The sequence below is a fragment of the Cyprinus carpio genome, chromosome B16 (assembly GCF_018340385.1).
Source record: "Cyprinus carpio isolate SPL01 chromosome B16, ASM1834038v1, whole genome shotgun sequence".
NCBI classification, from domain to species: Eukaryota; Metazoa; Chordata; class Actinopteri; order Cypriniformes; family Cyprinidae; genus Cyprinus; species Cyprinus carpio.
The window spans coordinates 13,913,812-13,931,177 of record NC_056612.1 but is presented as its reverse complement, the minus strand read 5'-3'; the positions used below and the strand labels follow the sequence as shown (position 1 = coordinate 13,931,177).

Below are 17,366 nucleotides of genomic sequence, written 5' to 3'. Positions count from 1 at the left end.
TTAACTCACTTTCACCTCACAGTCCTCTGATTCTCTCTCTTTCAGTGGGTGTTAAGGAGGGAGGCTCGTTTGACGACCCTTCGTATGTCAATGTGGATAAACCCCGCCTCCCAGCAGCAGCAGCAGCCAATGGAAATGCTCACAAAGATGCGTTTGACATGAGTGAGTAACTAATGCTAGGCGACTTGGTTTAAATATTTTTATTTATACATTTTTTTTTATTTATTAAAGCATGTTCTCCACTTTATTTTTCACTAAATGAACACATGGAAGAATTTATTTTTATTTATGTGCATTAATATAACAATAGCATACAGTACAAATCTGTTTAAAATCAGTGAAAGCACTTTTTTTTATTTATTTTAATTTTAAAACTTAATTTTTATTATTTTCATTGATATGCTACAATGTAACTATTAATATTTAAATATATTTAACATTAATATTTACTTACATGGCATTCAAAAGTTTGAGGTCTGCGAGTTTTAAAACAAAGCTTTTAAAAGAGATCTTTAATGCTCATAAATGCTGCATTTATTTGATAAAAATATAATTAGGAACAGTGGTTTTGTGAAATATTATTACAATATAAAATAACTTCTATTTTAAGATGTCATCGGTGTCACATGATGCTTTAGAAATTATTCACATATGCTGATTTGCTCAAGAAACATTATTATTATTATAAGTAATAAATAAGTGTTGTAAACATTATATTTTTATAAAAACTGAGCATTTTTCCTTTTTCTAGGATTTTTATTTTTTTATGAAAAAAAAGGTTTAAAAGAAAATTCTTATTAGTAACTGAAATTTATTTTGCAATAATGCAAAAAGTCTTTACTGTCACAAATGAAAGTATTTAATTTCTAATGAAATGAAAGTATTTAAAAAAATTAAATTAATATAATTTCTTTAAAAAAAAAATCTAAAAACAGTATTGTACTGGATATTTTTACTAAAATGTTTTAATACACTTAATACGAATGCCGTTTGTATTTATGTGATGTTGAAAATGTTGATTGATTGTTTTGATTAATACTGATAGTTTAAACTGATTAATAATAAATGAATGGATTTTACTTACTCCTAACACTTGATACATATCAATATATTGCCCAGATTTTCACATTTTCTTCATTGAGATTCCTTATGTGTTTTAGATTATTGTTTTAGCTTGGTTTAAAAGAGAATGTTTGCTGTACTTTTTTCTAGTTCAGTTATAGGTGCAGTTATAGAATAATAGTAAATTGTCCAAAAATACACCAGTATTGTGCTCTCTATGTTTTAGAGCCATTTGATGCTGCTTTAGGTGTGTCTGGTGCAGTGGCGCCCCCTCTGGCAGAGCAACTGCAGAACGAGCCCTGGTTCCACGGACCTCTAAGCCGCAGACAGGCCGAAAGACTCCTGACCAAGGATGGAGACTTCCTGGTGCGGGAGTCAGGCACCACACCAGGCCAGTACGTCCTCACTGGACAGCAGGGTGGCCAACCTAAACACCTGCTTCTGGTGGATCCAGAGGGAGTGGTGAGTAATATGATAAAATACACCACACTCTCAATGTTTTGCCCTTATCAAAACATAATCCTTTAACATCTTTTCTACTGTCATAGGTGCGCACCAAAGACCACCGCTTCGAGAGCGTCAGCCACTTGATTAGCTATCACATGGACAACCGGCTGCCAATCATCTCGGCAGGAAGTGAGGTGTGTCTGCAGCAGCCAGTTGATCGCCGTGCTTGAAAAGAAAAAAGAAAAAAAAAAAAAACTATTTTTCTCCACCACACATTTAAGAGAAAAAATCCTCCCTTTCCTACTTTTTTTTTTTTTTTTTTTTTTTTTTTTGCCAGACTCTATTAAAGAAAAAACAGTTTTTCCAACTGGGAGTGTAAGCTAATCATATCTTTACAGAAACCACGTCAACCACCGGCCATGAAATTACAAAGCGATGCAATCATTCTACTCAAGGACTAAACGACATGTCGCTTGAAATAAGCGATTACAAAAAGCCAAACGCAGATGCGTAATGGATGTGACATCACTTCCCAAACACGACATCATGTCTTGAAGCTGTAACCATGGCAACAGGCCCAGGCATTCTTCGAGTCGAGAGTTGATGTGAATGTACTGCAATTGCAGAACCTTTGTAGCACTCTAAAGATTCACATCTGGTGCAATGGGCCAAATCCAAAGACTTGAGCTTCATATTGATCGTAGAGCCTTTTGTTGCTGTCGTTTGGAAATCTTGCGCGACTGTTTGATGAATATGCAAAACTTTAAAGAGAATACAGTGCTCATTCTCCAATCATAGACATCGCCTTTCACAGCGAATACACAATTCCCCTCTGGAATATCATTTTCACAATTTTCCCACCAAGGGAAACCACACAAAATGCTTCTTATTCCCAACCTCACAATACAATTTACAGAATTCCGAGCGTGATCCCCCCCCAACAAATTGGGAATTTCGGTCATTTGGGAAGAGCCCTGAACATATGTGAAAGCTTTAGCAGCACGGATGCTGTGTGGATTTTTCCTTATGCAAATAAGCAGACGCTGAGAGGGACTTATGCTGCCCGTTATGAGAGACAACAAACTAGTCTGTGGAAAAACGTAACGTTCCCTTTCCACATAACATCATATATCAGCCTGGGACAAAAGGGACGAGAAAAAAATGAAGTGCAATCAGTGGCCATGGGAATAGGACTGAAGGTCTGTGGCTTGAGATCTGATTGAAGCCTTCTTATGATGTCATTTTAACTTAGAATTTATTTGAATTTGTCGCAGTGATGTCATCTAGATCAGCTGATGACATCATCGGGATGGTTTTATTCTGGGAAATGGAGGGTCTATTTTTCTTTCTCTTTTTCTTGTGGACATCTGTACGCATTGACAATCGATCTTCACGTGTATCAAGGCGTCAGCTGCTTCTGTACGTTCGGAGACTCGAGTTATAAGAGAAAGCGTGAGGAGGAGGATACGATGTGTATTATAATACATGCATCCTTTTCAGAGATTCACTATAATCACTTTGCATTTGAACGACACACCATCCAGGAAGAGGAAAAGCACTCCGAACGAATTCTGAAGTGCAGTTTCTGTTGAAGCCACAAACAGGAAACCACTTTTTTTAATCTTTGTTTGCTCTGATATTGATTGTGCCTTTTTTTACCAAACACAGACACACCGAAGAAAACAAACACAGACACCCTGAAGAAAAAAAAACAAAACACAGTCGCCTTTTGTGATTCTATAGGTAATCATGGCACTTTCTTTTCTGGAAAAAACTAAACTGAAAAGATAATCAACTGCAAAATGACACAAGTTTAATGAGGCTCAGTGCAGGTTTTGGGACAGCAGTCTTCGTTTTCTTTGGCACGTTAATTCTGCTATGCTGTTCTTACTGTGCTTAGTTTAGTGCTGGTCTGTGGGTATTGCATTATGTTGCTTAAACACTTTCTTCTATCTCTCATTTAGAAACCGACATTAGATGCTCTGTAAAAGAACATGTAAATAAGCTTTGCCTGTGCTCACAGTCATTCACAGTGTGGATCTGTGTCAAATGGGAATTTGCAAGCTCACAGGATTGTACTGGGTGAAAAAACATAAAGGTCTAAGATTTGACATGCTCTTCTGAAGACAATGCAATCACTTTGTGTTTATCACACAAATCTATGTAAATGAATGAGGATTTGCTTAAATGTACAAAGACCCTTATCTGGATGCATTATGAATCTGAAATGGGCAACGGTTTTATTTTTAGTCTTTTTAATGGATGTAACTTGGGGATTTTGAGTCAATGGTCAACATTCATTTCACATTATAAATCCAGATGGATCCTAGCGGCAACTGTATGCGACCAGCCTTCACGCTAATGTGAATTGTAGCCTGTTGTAATTCAAATGAATGCATTGAATGGGATTTTTAATCATTTGACGTCAGACTTTTTATGTGCTGATAGCATCATGGATCTGGCCCCTAACTGCTAATGGAGTTAAAACAAAGTGTGTTTATGAGTCTGTGTGCGTGGATGCATACATGCGCAGGGCTGGAATGGTCTGGAACAATCTGGCTTTTACAACTCTGACTCGCCACTAAACTGTTTGCTCATTTTCATATTTCACAGCGGCCTTTTGTTGCATGGAAACACTTCCTGTTATTGTGGTAATGGTGACTTTTGTGTTGTGGTTGGTTGTTCGCTATTTTCTAAGCCAAAGGCTTTTTTTCTTGTTTGCCTATATAAATGTTGCTTCTTTTTTTAAATACATGTTTTTGATTATTTTAATTATTCTTTTTATGTTGTTGTTCTTTGGGGAAAACATAATGTTTACACCTGTATCAAATGATAGATTACATATATAAATACATATATCATTCACCTTTCTTGGTGCGTTTGATTTCACCTATTGCCTATTAGGTTTTTTTTTTTTTTTTTTTTTTTTTTTTTTATCTAGATCAGTTTAAAGTTAATTAATAAGCATATATCTATTGCTCAAGGGGTTTGTGGCCCCAAATCTCAGAATCTTATTGCTGTGATAGTTCTTTAAGATTAATCCCGTAAATCATTCATTTTGACACTCGTAATATTATAACAGAAAAAACGACAAAGTCTGGATTTGTTTGCGCACTGTGTGTGAATATTTTGACAGTGATTCAGGTCTTTTCACTGCACAGTAGAGGAATTAGAGATGAACAATAGGTAGATGAGAGATGTTGTGAGGCCATTGTGCAGTAGGAGGTGAACAGTTAGCTGGCATTTTCCAGAGCTGAATAAAATCCATTTTACAGGGGGCACTGGGTCCGTGTATCCCACAACACACAGGAGTCAGTTCGCTCCAGGGTTTCATCTGAAGAGAAGTTACGGTTGAAGGAAAAAGTGGAGACCCACAACGCGCAGCGGCAAACAAGGACCTGGCCTGCTCTCCTCCAGTTCCTCCCTTCCAGTATCGCTCGCGCTCTCCAGTCGACCGTGGAGCGGTGGCGTGAGATGCACCCACAGCGTCCGCTGCCCCAGGCCATGCCCTCCTCACTGGGCCAAAACCTGAGAGATGCAGCTCTGAGGATGGGCCATGGCAAGAACCTGCTGGGAGGAAATGTGGCCTATGGAGTTATCCAGTCTCTTAAAGAGTGCCTCTACTTTCTGCTCTGCTGCTGGTGCATCAAAGAGATCCTGGACTAAGAAAAAGGTAAACACACACACACATACATACACACACACACACACACACACACACACACACACACACAGACACACACACATTAATTATATATATATATATATATATATATATATATATATATATATATATATATATATATATATATATATATATATATATATATATATAAAAAATCATTAAAAAAAAATTATAATTGTATGATGTTTGCCAAAGTAGTATCTAATGACAATCAGTGTTTTAGTATGAATTATAGTATTATATATATATATATATGTATGTATATATATATATATATATATATATATATATATATATATATATATATATATATATATATATATATATATACACATTTTATAAGTGATTTTAGTATGTGAAATTAAGTTAAAGAGAGAGTTTATTATCAATAATAATTATATGTTTACCAAACTTATTCAATATATTAATATGAATTGCATTATAAAATGATAGAATTACAATATAGTAATTATGATAAAAGTTGATGGGACCAGAAACTCAGAAAACTTAAGAAACTTACCAGCATTCTTCAAAATATGTTTATGTTCAGCAAAAGAAAAAAACTCACAATTTGGGGGTGAACTGTCTCTTAAAGTGCCAATGCAGCCGTTCTAATTTTAACGTTTTTTTTTTTTTTTCAAATACATTTTTCATCTAATATTTGTTTAATTTCTGCTTTGTCAGTGAAAACGATTTTTAATCATTTTCATTTGATTTAAGTAGACAATAACTAACTAATAAACTTTTTTCTACGCTGTATGAAGTTAATGTTGAACAACAGGCCTACTTAAATGATAATTTATATAGATTATTTAAACATTTACAGAAACAAAACAAGGGCTCACAAACATTTATCCTTGACCTTGAATAAGTGTGTGCAATCTAGTGATGTTACCATTAGAGGGCTCCCTATGCAACTGAAAAAGTAAAATAAAAATCTAGTGACTATATTATTTTGAAGCCTGAATAAATTTCATATTACTAAATTAGTGGGTTAATTGTTCAGGTGATATTTAAAACAGCTGTATGGTGATATTTATATGTTTCTTTTTTTCAGATGTGTTGACGCTTCGGCCTGAATCCAGATCTCTTCACACATGCATAAACACTCATGCCTCACAAATATTAGAGGTTGCTGTAGCAATGTACTTTAAAGTAGCGCATCACACAGGCTTCATATGAGGAATATAGACCACGTCCCTGTCAACATGCTGGTGATATTCAAACATGTTTTAAATGACACTGTTTGAGAAAATTGTACAATAAACAAAAAAAAAAAAAAACACTGTGTGATTCTTTATAAATAGCTCACAAAAAAGGTCCTGAGGATTTTTAATTGGTTTAAAACTTAGGTTACAAACTGTGACTGTATAATGTGGGCCTAATAGTTTGAGTAAAGACACTACTACACTACCAAGAAATACATTTGTGAATACAAATGCAACAAATAGAGTATGCCATAAATGTTTTTAGAATGCATAGCAAACATTTTACACAAATGCATACAAAATTTGTTATAATACATGCTGAAAACAAACAGCATATCAGATGCTCTATGCAAATAAATATTGTAAACTGAGGCATCACACTAAACGCCAGTCTAGAGTCACTTATCTATGGAGAAAGTAGGTTATGCTTGCTCATGCAAAACTATTCACTGCAGTGCTAGTGTGTTTTGGGTGGTTGATATGGCATTTTATACAGTTGCTAATTATGTTATGCAGATTGGGTTTTCTAAGTGTTTGCTTACTGATCCATGTCATAAAGTTATAAGCATAAAAATAAGGTCCCTAAATATGGCTCAGGTCACACTTTCAAAAGTCTAATCTCATTTTATAACTATAAAACGACTATATACAACTATAACTATAAAATTATACATATTAATGAATTTCAAAAATACAAAAGTTCAATAAGGAACAACAGTCGAAATAAGGACACATTAGTAACTATAAGCAATTGAAGAGAATAATTTCCTGTTATTAGGAAGTTGTTATTTTGTTTCAAACTGCTCTTGAAATGTATTTTAATCTATATAATTTTCAAATAACAACAGAGCACACAAATGATACTACTATAGGCTATATTAAAGAACACCCTCTCCATCTTTTACGTAACCAGACTTATACATCAAGTCTAATACATATGGATGTAGGTGTGTTGGGATCCTTTTCCCATTTGTTCGACCACATGCTCCTTATTGTCAAGTCACCTGCGTTTGTCAGTTTTGTTGGAATCCTTCTCCCATTTGTTTGAGCACGTGCTCCTCATTTTCTTGTCACCTGCGGTTGTCAGTCACAAAAAAAGTGTGCTCGGAAGGACGGAAGATAAAGTATGCTGTCATTGGTGGAGAACGCAGCTTGTGGGCGGGACATAGCTCAACGGCAAGCACTGATTGGTGAAAAACTTTTGAGTTCGAACGCCTGTCAACAAAACTGCACACTTGAGTTTGCATCTTTGCACAAGACACGAGAGAGTGGTGAAAATTTAAGCGGTATTAAAGGCAGAAGGTCCTTCAGAGTTACCAGGTATGCTTCTCTTTTAATACTTTTCGACATTTTTCGTATTTAACCAAACTTTCATAGCATACATGAAGCCTGTGGGCTTGTTTCTTCTATATTTCCGGCATGTGTATGTAAAGTGCGACTTCGACATTTGCCTGTGGGTTTTATTGAACACTCCCCTTTTGACTTTGTCTGCTTAAAATGTACACAGACGTCTAACATCCTTGTAACATACAAACACACAGAGAACATGCGATATATGTCGCATGGAAATAATAATTATGCTGATATTCGCATGACGTGAGATGTGTCCTTGTATGGGCATTTTATGTCGGAGGAGATGATGGGAGAGATAAGAGATACACAGAGGACCTAATGAAGCTTTTCCTTTACATTAAAAAAAAAAAACCTGGTTTAACAATTTACAAATATTACCATGGTAATAGTTTCCCCCAAAATAACATACAGTTATTGTTGCTTCTGTAAAATAAGCAATAATTTCTATTATCGTGTATAATACAATAATTATTGCTTAACATTTCTTTAGAATTGTATTACGTTAATATGAAACACCTTCCAACCATATAAAGCTTTCAAAAAGTTTTTTATTTTTATTTTTATTTTAATCTTTTAAGCAACTAGTTTAGCTGCAGTTTTGTCAGTATTCTAGGCATCTTAATAAAGCTAAGCTCTTGTCTGTGAACTTAAAGTGTGAAATAAATAACTTTAAAATATAAATAATTTTTTGATTATACATTTCTAATTATTTTTGAAGATATTTCGTCAGTGTTTTCAATTTTTGTAATAGAATTGTCTCGGATAATACCATATTGGTGCACTCTGTGCTTCTTTCTGTGTTATTTATAGATGTTATCTAATTTAGACATTCTTCCATATCTTCAACTCTCATGGCTCATGGCTACATTGAAGAAAAAAAAACTCTCATGGGAACCACATTATTAGCAGACCCAAATTACTGCGAAAGGAAAACGATCCTTATTAAAGAGTGAAGTGTGTCACAAAGTGGTACGTCGGTGATTAGGCCTCTTTTATTTGTGAAATTTGCATGGAAGATTCACCGTTTCGGCTTAACAGGATCCCATTCTTGCTCCGTTTATGCCAGATCTATTTAATATTCCGATCTACTTAATATTCAAAAGATTTAGCACAAATGGAAGAATGTTTGAATACGGTGCTGTAATTCATTGAAATGGCTATTAGTCTTTGACCCACTTGGAAAAGTAGCTCACATCTTTCTCAGTTTTCTGGTAGTGAGCAGTAGGTCCATTGCTTTGTTTTTTCAGTGCTGTCTGTATGTGTATAACTCCACCATTATCTCCTGCATTAATGCCTTTAGGGCTGTTTCACTTGACATCCTTAGTTACAAAGTTCTTTGCCAAAATATTTGCTATCTGTTGGTTTAATCAATGGAACAACACAAGGATAATACTAATGAAGTGAAAACAGCTTTTCACTCTGTCCTTTACTCCTGTGTTTTTTCACTAGTAGAGGCCTGTGGTGGAGATACCGTCCTCATTGAACTCACTCCCCACCCTCTCTATTACATCAACGTTGTTCTTTTCGATTATGATATGATGTGTACAGCATATGTGATGTATGCCAATACATTAGTTCTGTATATGTTCACATTTTAACATTTTGGAGTCATGCAATGAAACTCAACCCACAACAGAGATGACTCTAATTTTTTTTGTGTGTAATGTGCTTGTTTTTCAGTTGCTGGACGGAGCCACTAGGGGGCAATGTCAGAAAACAGCAACAGTGCCAATGGCAACAGCTGGACTCTTCTTACTCCGGAGGTAAAGGTGTGTTTCAGTGTCGGAGGCCTGGGTTAAAGCCTCTGTGGTCTGAAGATGTTCATGTTATTGCATACATATCTTGATACAAGCGTCAGTTACATTGTCAATGTCAATTTATTCAAACCTAGTATGCAAATGCATACATACAGTGACTTGATCTTCTGTTTATTTGGGCGTGGTATTTACAAATAATTTATGGAGGCATAGTATTTATGTAGTATAATCAAGAACTCATGAAGGTTAGTGTGGTAAACCTTAATATTTATTAATCTAATGATTAATGATATTTGTAGTTGTTGTTGTAATATAATAATAATAATAATAATAATAACATTATTTATAATAATAATATATTTATCTTGCAAAATATATATTTTAAACCTTTTTGAGTGATTCAGAAGCATACAGTCACATGTGGAAAATGACAATCCTCAAATTACGTATGAGATTAGGTTTGTTTGACAGAGGCACTTTTCATGCGCAGGAGTCTGGAGTTGAGAATGTGGGTCATGTAGCTGAAGGTCTTAAGATCGAGGGGCAGATCTCAAAAGCACCTGAGTCCTCACCGGAGGCCCACAGTGACCTGGAGAAGCACTCTGAAGCATCTTCTCACCAGCCGGATACAGAGACATCCACACAGTTGCAGTCTGACCCAGCTCTCACCCATGAGTCCGAGCCTCCAGAGCTATCTCAGGTGTCCTTCCTCAAATAAACGCTTCAGATGATCTAAAACCCTGATGGCCATAACCTATTTTACTATATGAAGTTTAGAATAACGTCAAAAAAAAAAAAATTGTCATTTAGTCATCCTTTTTTAATGTAAAACAGTAACTAAATCTACCAAAATGTTAAGCAGGTAACGTCTCCAGAGACGAGTGAGGGTCGGGCCCAGCTGAATGCAGCACATGTGAGTGAAGAGCCCAGCTCTGTCGGTGCCACTGTTGAGGACATCAGCTCCTGGACCCCTGACCATGAGAGACAAGGTCTTTCAGAGAGCCCAGTTACTCTCAGCGCTGATGTCGATTCATTCTCTGACTCTTACACTCACATAAGTCCTACCTCTGGATCAAGTCCACTTCCTGCTTCAGTTTGTCAGGAAAGAGACTGGTTTCAATCGGATGAAGGTGAGAGACTGTGCAACAAAAGTGATAGTGTCACATACTTTTTTACCTTTGTGCACTTATATCTATTTTTCTGTTCATTTGATTTTGAACCAGTTTGTTTTTAATATTTGTTGTCTGTATGTATCTGTGTTTTTTAAGTACTGTATATATCTTTAAAGTGTTGGTGGTGGTCGAAACGGAACTTAACTGCAGTTGGCAGGTCTGTTATGGAATAATGATGGACTTGCATGATGACTGGTGGCAGCTTGACAGCTTGATTTTCTGTTTATTGTTTTTTATTTATATATAAATACAGCGTGCCCACTCTGATTACATTTCAGATGCATCACTCTCTCTGTTTTTTCGCTCTCTTTCTTAAAGTGAACATTTGCTTGTACCTGCATCCTGAAAACACTACAGATTTTGTTTTTATTTCCCAAATCTTTTTAAACAATGTAAAATTGTGTGTCCGTGTTTGTCTTCAGGATATGTATGCTCTTTAATGTAATTTGAAGAAAGGCATGAGGCTACAGCAAAATCATAGTAAGACTTTGGCCCTGGTACTTTTAGTAGCTTGTGTAACACATCAGCATACACTACAGTTCAAAAGTTTAGGCTCGATAGGATATTTTAAATGGTTTTTGAAATTCACAACTAGTCTCTTACGCTCACCAAGGCTGCGTTTATTTGGTCAAAAATACAGTAAAAAAGTAACATTCTAAAATATTTAAAATATTTATATACTGTTTTCCATTTTAATCTAATTTAAAGTGTTATTTTTTTCCTGTGATACCAAAACTGAATTTTTAGCAGCCATTAACCCAGTTTTCAGTGTCACATGATCATTCAAAAATATGCCGATTTTGAGATCAAGAAACATCTCTTATTATTATCAATGTTGAAAACAGTTGTGGTGCTTAGTATTTTTGTAAAGACATTGACTTTCTTCAGAATTGTTTAATGAATATAAAGTACAAAACAACAGCATTTATTTGAAATGTGAATCTTCTGTAACATTATAAATGTCACTTTTTTTTTATTTAAATTAATGTTTCCTTGCTGAATAAATGTATTAATTTCTTTTATAAAATCTTTCTGGCCCCAAGCGTTTGAATGGTTTTGTAAATGTATGATAATGTAGCTTGGAAATGATTCAGTGTGGCATGTTTTAGTCGTCTTGCTAATGTGTCTTGAGAAGAGTTTAATGCTGGATCACTGAAGCTGCAGACCAGACTGATGACGTGACCGTGGGGAGTTCCAGAAATAGAGCCTCAGTCTCCAGACAACCCTAACCCTACAATCAGAGAATAGTGAATGCTTAATGATATGTTCCATGGCCAAAAAAGGATGTTCATGTCCTACTCTTGCAAATAATGTTAGCTATTATATGAAGCATCCATAAAAGCCACTTTAAACTATTTAAAAACAAAATAGCAATTTGACTGCTGCACTAACCAGCTGGAAAAAGATTGTTTGTTTTTTTTGTTTTATGTGAATTGCAATGCAGTTGTGTATTTGTCTAATACCTACTGAATATCCCCCAATAATCATGTGCCCCTTTTCTATGTAGAGTCTAAAGAAGTGTTGGAAACAAATGGGAAGGAGGGGGATGGTTTACGAAAGAGAAAAATCTCCCACCTGGGCTCTTTGGACAAGACTGAGGCAGAAGATGATGAAGATGGGGAGGAGGAAGATTTTCGACCACCTCAAAGAGAAGAGGAAACAGTCTTTTCTTTGAACAAGTGCATCCTTGCAGCTGTCATTCTTCTTGGACTAGGGACCATTTTCTTCTCTGGTGAGCATCAGGCCCTTTGTTTTCATGCTCTTGAATGAAATCAAATGAAATCCAGATTGCTGTATTCAAGAAATCCAGTTCTTAGCATATTCAAATAATGAAATAATAAATGTCACTTTAATAATTCTTCCTAAATACTTATTTAATTACCATATTCAAGGGGTCATCGGATGCCACATGCACTTTTACAAGCTGTTTGAACTGAAATGTGTCTTTTATTTAGATATATAATTTGAGTGTTTTTCTTTTTTTCTTTTTTTTTTTTTTAAATTCTAAAATTTTCCATGTTTAAATTTGAATGTGAATCCCATTTTTTCAGTTTGATTTCATAAATGGGATCAAGACAATGCTCTTAGGCCATCGTTATTAGGTTGTCAGTCACTAGAGACGTCTACATGAACTACATACTCAGAAATGTGTGATGGAGATTACCACACATTTATGAGGATGGATATAATCAACTTTTCTAAGACTCCTTGACAAACTGGTATTGAATATGACGTGTCATAAATGGGGCATGTGACCAAAAGTACCTATGCAGTGGCCCATATCACAGAGTGAATTTGAACATGTTCCTGTGTCTGAGACTGAGGTGTATTGTTCCACAGGTATGCTCATGGACCCGGATGATGGTAGGAAGAGTGAAAGTGTTTGTGTGTCTGTGTGAGTTTGAATGGAGCAATGAAATGCTTGAGCTCAATGTAATTTGCTGGTGAATGGATGCTGCAGTTGTAAATATGCATGTGCTTTTGCATATGTGCTGGATATGAACCACTGGTTCTCAGCCTTTGTACTCTGATGCCCCTCATTGTCAACAACAACATTCAAATGATCCATGACCTTTCCATTTGTGATTTGCTGGATACGGATTAAGGATAAGAATTTATAAAAATGTAAGTAGAGAGATATAAATATATGTGTGTGTGTGTGTGTGTGTGTGTGTGTGTGTGTGTGTATAAAATGTTTACTCAATTTCTCCCTGATTAAATATTTTAGAGCTTTGCAAATCTGGAAAAATGCATATTCATAAAATGTATTAAAATGCCCATGGGATTTCAGTGTCCAGGCTGGTTGTTTAACAAATTTTTTTTTTTTTTTTTTTTTTGATATGATTAATAATTAAAAAAAAACTTAATTTAAGCTTATTATTTATTGTAATTTAAATAATATTAATTTAAATAATGCTTATTAAATACTAATTATTATTATTATTATTATTATTATTAAATTAAAGTGATATTTCAGCAAAAAATGAAAATGCTGTCATCGTTGTTCCAAACCTGTATGAGTTTCTTTCTTCTGTTGAACATTAAAAATATATTTTGATAAATATTATTAACCAAACAGTTGTTGCACCCCATTGACTTTCATATTATGGAAAAAACAATATGGAAGTCAGTGGTGACCAAAAACTGTTTGGTTACTAACATTTATTTAAATACCTTATTATACAAAATACCTTATTATACAGAAGAAAGTTAGTCATACAGGAATGGAACAAGGGGGAGTAAATGATGAGAGCATTTTCATTTTTTGGGTGAGAGTTGCAGTTTTCAGTGCACTGGTTAAATTAGGTTTTTAACTAAACCCTGTGATGCACAATAGCTCATGACAGTTGCATTTGAAATAGTTTGTGCAGCATGTTTAATTTCCTGTGATGTCACATGGAGGTTTAACCACTCTGAATAACTGGGAAAGATTGAAACACCATATCAGATATGGTGACATGACAGTGACATGAATAATGCATACATTTAGAAAATGAATCCGATTTAATTCTGAACATTGCATGTTATATTTATGTCACTGCTGGAACCACATGCTTTCAGTGTGATCTCTCAGTCCCTAATTACTGAGTGTTATGGCTCCATGTTAGCTTCCTCATCTTCATCACATCAGCCAATGTGGCTTTTTAATGATTTATATGTGATTGTGATTGTTGTCGTGTTATTTTCTTGATTTGCTTGATCTCCTGCGTTTTCCTCTCAGAAGCAGACATAGATGTTAGAGAGCTGAAGGACCCAATAAATCAGGTAAGTTCATTTGCCCTTCTGTTTTGTATAATTTTACAGACCTAAAATGTAAATTTTTGCAAGTATGTCATTTGTTGGTTATTTGGTTGTGATAGGAGTGGCTGAATCCTGAGATCTCCAAAGACACGCCTGTTGGACTTCAGCCTCCAGATATTTTAAGCAAACAGGCGAAGGAAGATCAGCAAATATTGGTACTACAGGAGCAGCTTCAGGTACAGACATGTGCAGACCTGTATTAAATGAAGTTCAAATGAAGCCAAGAGTTTAAGTGTCAGAGAGAGAGAGTGAAACAAAATTACAAGTAAATAGGCTGGTTCTGCTAGCGAACCTTTAAAAGTGTATATATACATTTTATACTTTTATACTGTTCCTCAAGGTTTCTAGGACCAAACGTTGTTGAAATTTACTTTTACATGATTTTTATATTAAATAAGACTAGTTCTGATTTTACATCGTTTTCTTTTTTTGTCACAAAGAAGCAGGGAAATGTGTAGTTTATGGGGTTTCTGTTGTTCAGTGTTAATTTTTGCCCTGTTTGTAAACTCAGCAAAATCAAGGCGAACTGAAAGCAGCGCAGCTTCGGGCGGAGGAGGGAGAGAAAGAGCGCGTGAGGAGAGAAGAGCTGGAGAAGGAGAATGAGAGGATAAAAGGAGAACTAGATAGAGTACCTGCTCTTCAGAAGGAGCTGGAGCAAGAGAACGAGAGAATGAAAGAAGAAAGTGCGAGAGCAAAGAAAGAGCTGGAGGCCCTGCCATCACTACAGAGTGAACTGGAGCATCTGAAAGCTAAAGTTTCACAGCTCACACGGAGCACAGGTGCAGTAAACACATGCGCACACAATGACAGCAGTCATCTATCAGTGAAACACATGTATTCTTTTCTGTTGGAATATATATGTATTTTAAAAGTTAAATAAAACTTCATCTTAACTCTCTTCCAGGAAGAGCAGAATCTGTTCCTCCCATTGCAGATTCTCAGATGCCCTCTGCTGGAGACAAAAGTGATGTACCACCGATGGAAAGACAAGACATGAAGCCCAGAAAGACATGGGACAAAAAGAGTGAGGAGAAGGAACAAAGCAAGGGAGACAAAGAATTGAAAAAGAAGAAAAGTGAAAAAAAGGAAGAGGACAAGGAAAGGAGGGAGAGAGTGACTGAGGGAAAACATACTAAGGAACAGAAGGACTGGAAAAAAGATAAAACCCACCAAGAGGCAGGTAAAGCAGGGAAGCAAAAAGAAGAGAGAAAAGAGTGGAAAAAGGACAAAAAACAAGATTATGATAAAATGGGCAAAGAACGTGAAGACAAGAAAGATTTTAAGGAATGGGAGGAGAAAAAAGAATGGAAGGAAGATAAAAAGTGGAAGAAAGACAAACATGTAGGACAGGATGAGAGGAGGGGAGACAAGAAGGACCGGAAGGATACTGGGAACAAGAAAGTGAAAGAGGAAAAAGAATGGAAAAAGAGAGGGGAGCGGAAAGAGGACAAAGACTGGAAAAATGACAAACGGAGTGGTGATGATGACCATAAAGAATGGAAAGAGAAAAGGAAAGATGAATGGAAAGGTGAAAAAGAACGGAGAAAAGACAAGAGTGAGGGAAAACACGATAAAACACAGAAGAAATGGAAAGGAGACAAAGAATTTCCAAAAGAGTATGATGAAAAAGAAATAGAGGAGAAGCGTTTGAGAGGGAAACAAAGAGAGTCACAAGATAGAGAATGGTCAAGAGAGGGAGTAAAGGAGGAAAAAAAAAAGAAAACGTACTACCATAAAAATGAAGGGAAAAATAGTCCCAATGAAAAGGAGAAACGTGGGCATGGAGCACCAGACGGGACCTTCTCCCATCACCATTACGACCATGAGAACTACTGGACCAAACAGAGAGAGCGCATTCAGCACTATAACGGGCAGCGGGAGGCGTGCAGCGGTGTGGCAGACTGCGCTCGAGTCGAGGGACTCTCTCCCGTCAGCCTGCGGGACTTCGAGACCCTTCTCCAGTCCTACCTGAAGAAGCTCCAGGACCAGGCCTCCAGGAAAGAGGAGCTCCGTAAGCTGGTGAAGGAGTTCTTCATGGATGGAGTGTTCGCTCATCATCAGATGCCATTCAGGGAGTTCGTGGAAGACGTGGGGGACATTTTGGAGGACATGGCTGAAGGAGAAGAGGGCGAGAGTGAGGAAGACGATGATGATGAGATGGAAGAATTTGAAAGGGAGGCAATGGAGAAGTTTGCACTTCCAGAGGAAGTGAGGAAGGTTGAGAAGAAGGGAGAGCAGAAGAAAGAGAGCAGAAGAGTGAAAGGTTGAAGGTTCCTCATTGTGATTTAGAGGTTTCCTGATTTTCTGCTTGCTAATGTGGTGCGTCATTTTTAAAGAGCATATTCATTTTGATTAGTATGGCTTTGCTTTTTCTTTTCATGGATAAAGCATTACTGTAAAACCTCAGTGATGGTTTCCTTCTTATAATAGCTGTTTTTGCTCATTTTTTATTACTTTTACCTTTATTTAAAAATGTTATACAACGTCAAATATGTACTCCGTGAGAGTCCCCTGTTCAGTCATTTAAAACTCTGGGGCTGGATTCATGAAATGAGGTTAAGAATAAAATTATTTTCTTATTTTTTCTTTTAGGAAATGTATAGAATATTGTTTCTTTGTGACAAGAATTATTAAGGTTTTATTATTATTATTATTATTATTATTATTTGTCTTAAGATTGTTCTCTAAAAAAGCTGTAAGAGAATTAACATTTTAGAAAAATATGTTCAAAATAATTCTAAAATATATCTTAGACTACACCGATGATTAGTAAATTAATTGGACCGTTATGATATTAAAATATAAACATTACAACATTATAATTCTAGCTAAATATAATGCATATTACTACTGCATTTTACTTATTAATACAACTCAAAAA

At 35.7% G+C, this 17,366-nt stretch overlaps 3 protein-coding genes across 13 annotated transcripts in view; all 3 read left to right on the top strand.

The window, feature by feature from the left end:
• The window catches only part of LOC109105882 (SHC-transforming protein 1-like), a 41,150-nt gene extending 36,229 nt beyond the window's left edge, over nt 1–4,921 (top strand). For 4 of the 5 annotated variants that reach the window (XM_042740903.1, XM_042740902.1, XM_042740900.1 and 1 more), the window contains 4 exons: nt 46–162; nt 1,289–1,524; nt 1,611–1,703; nt 4,785–4,921. In XM_042740903.1, the coding sequence (XP_042596837.1) occupies nt 46–162; nt 1,289–1,524; nt 1,611–1,703; nt 4,785–4,847 (509 nt within the window). In that variant the 3' untranslated portion in view covers nt 4,848–4,921. Of the gene's footprint in view, nt 1–45; nt 163–1,288; nt 1,525–1,610; nt 1,743–4,784 lie in introns of those variants that run through there. The other variant, XM_042740899.1, reaches the window with a different exon arrangement.
• A 62-nt stretch (nt 4,922–4,983) lies between these two features.
• LOC109105883 (lens epithelial protein) lies at nt 4,984–6,479 on the top strand. Its single transcript, XM_019119172.2, has 2 exons — nt 4,984–5,182; nt 6,252–6,479. The coding sequence occupies exon 1, from the start codon at nt 4,984–4,986 to the stop codon at nt 5,173–5,175; it is 192 nt and encodes a 63-aa protein (XP_018974717.1). The 3' UTR covers nt 5,176–5,182; nt 6,252–6,479.
• Nucleotides 6,480–7,578: 1,099 nt separating this feature from the next.
• Nucleotides 7,579–16,891, top strand: LOC109106498 (golgin subfamily A member 6-like protein 6). 7 transcript variants are annotated; one of them, XM_042740894.1, is made up of 10 exons: nt 7,579–7,722; nt 9,436–9,518; nt 10,003–10,212; nt 10,372–10,642; nt 12,192–12,416; nt 13,025–13,048; nt 14,406–14,449; nt 14,545–14,661; nt 14,997–15,264; nt 15,390–16,891. In XM_042740894.1, exons 2-10 carry the CDS (start codon nt 9,462–9,464, stop codon nt 16,751–16,753), a joined length of 2,580 nt encoding a protein of 859 aa, XP_042596828.1. In that variant the 5' UTR covers nt 7,579–7,722; nt 9,436–9,461; the 3' UTR covers nt 16,754–16,891. The 7 variants fall into 7 exon arrangements, with proteins under 7 accessions (XP_042596828.1, XP_018975383.2, XP_042596827.1 ...); XM_019119838.2 differs by having other exon boundaries at nt 9,436–9,524; nt 10,375–10,642; XM_042740893.1 differs by having other exon boundaries at nt 9,436–9,524; nt 14,409–14,449.
• Nucleotides 16,892–17,366: the final 475 nt, after the last annotated feature.

What these genes read in the sequence shown, in the direction of transcription:
- LOC109105883 (XM_019119172.2), top strand. Translation starts at nt 4,984, where the DNA reads ATGCACCCACAGCGTCCGCTGCCCCAGGCCATGCCCTCCTCACTGGGC.
- LOC109106498 (XM_042740892.1), top strand. Translation starts at nt 9,462, where the DNA reads ATGTCAGAAAACAGCAACAGTGCCAATGGCAACAGCTGGACTCTTCTT. An exon ending in TTCTTACTCCGGAGGTAAAG is followed by an intron (nt 9,525 to 10,002) that starts GTGTGTTTCAGT and finishes TTTCATGCGCAG; the next exon opens with GAGTCTGGAGTTGAGAATGT. An exon ending in TACTACAGGAGCAGCTTCAG is followed by an intron (nt 14,662 to 14,996) that starts GTACAGACATGT and finishes TTGTAAACTCAG; the next exon opens with CAAAATCAAGGCGAACTGAA.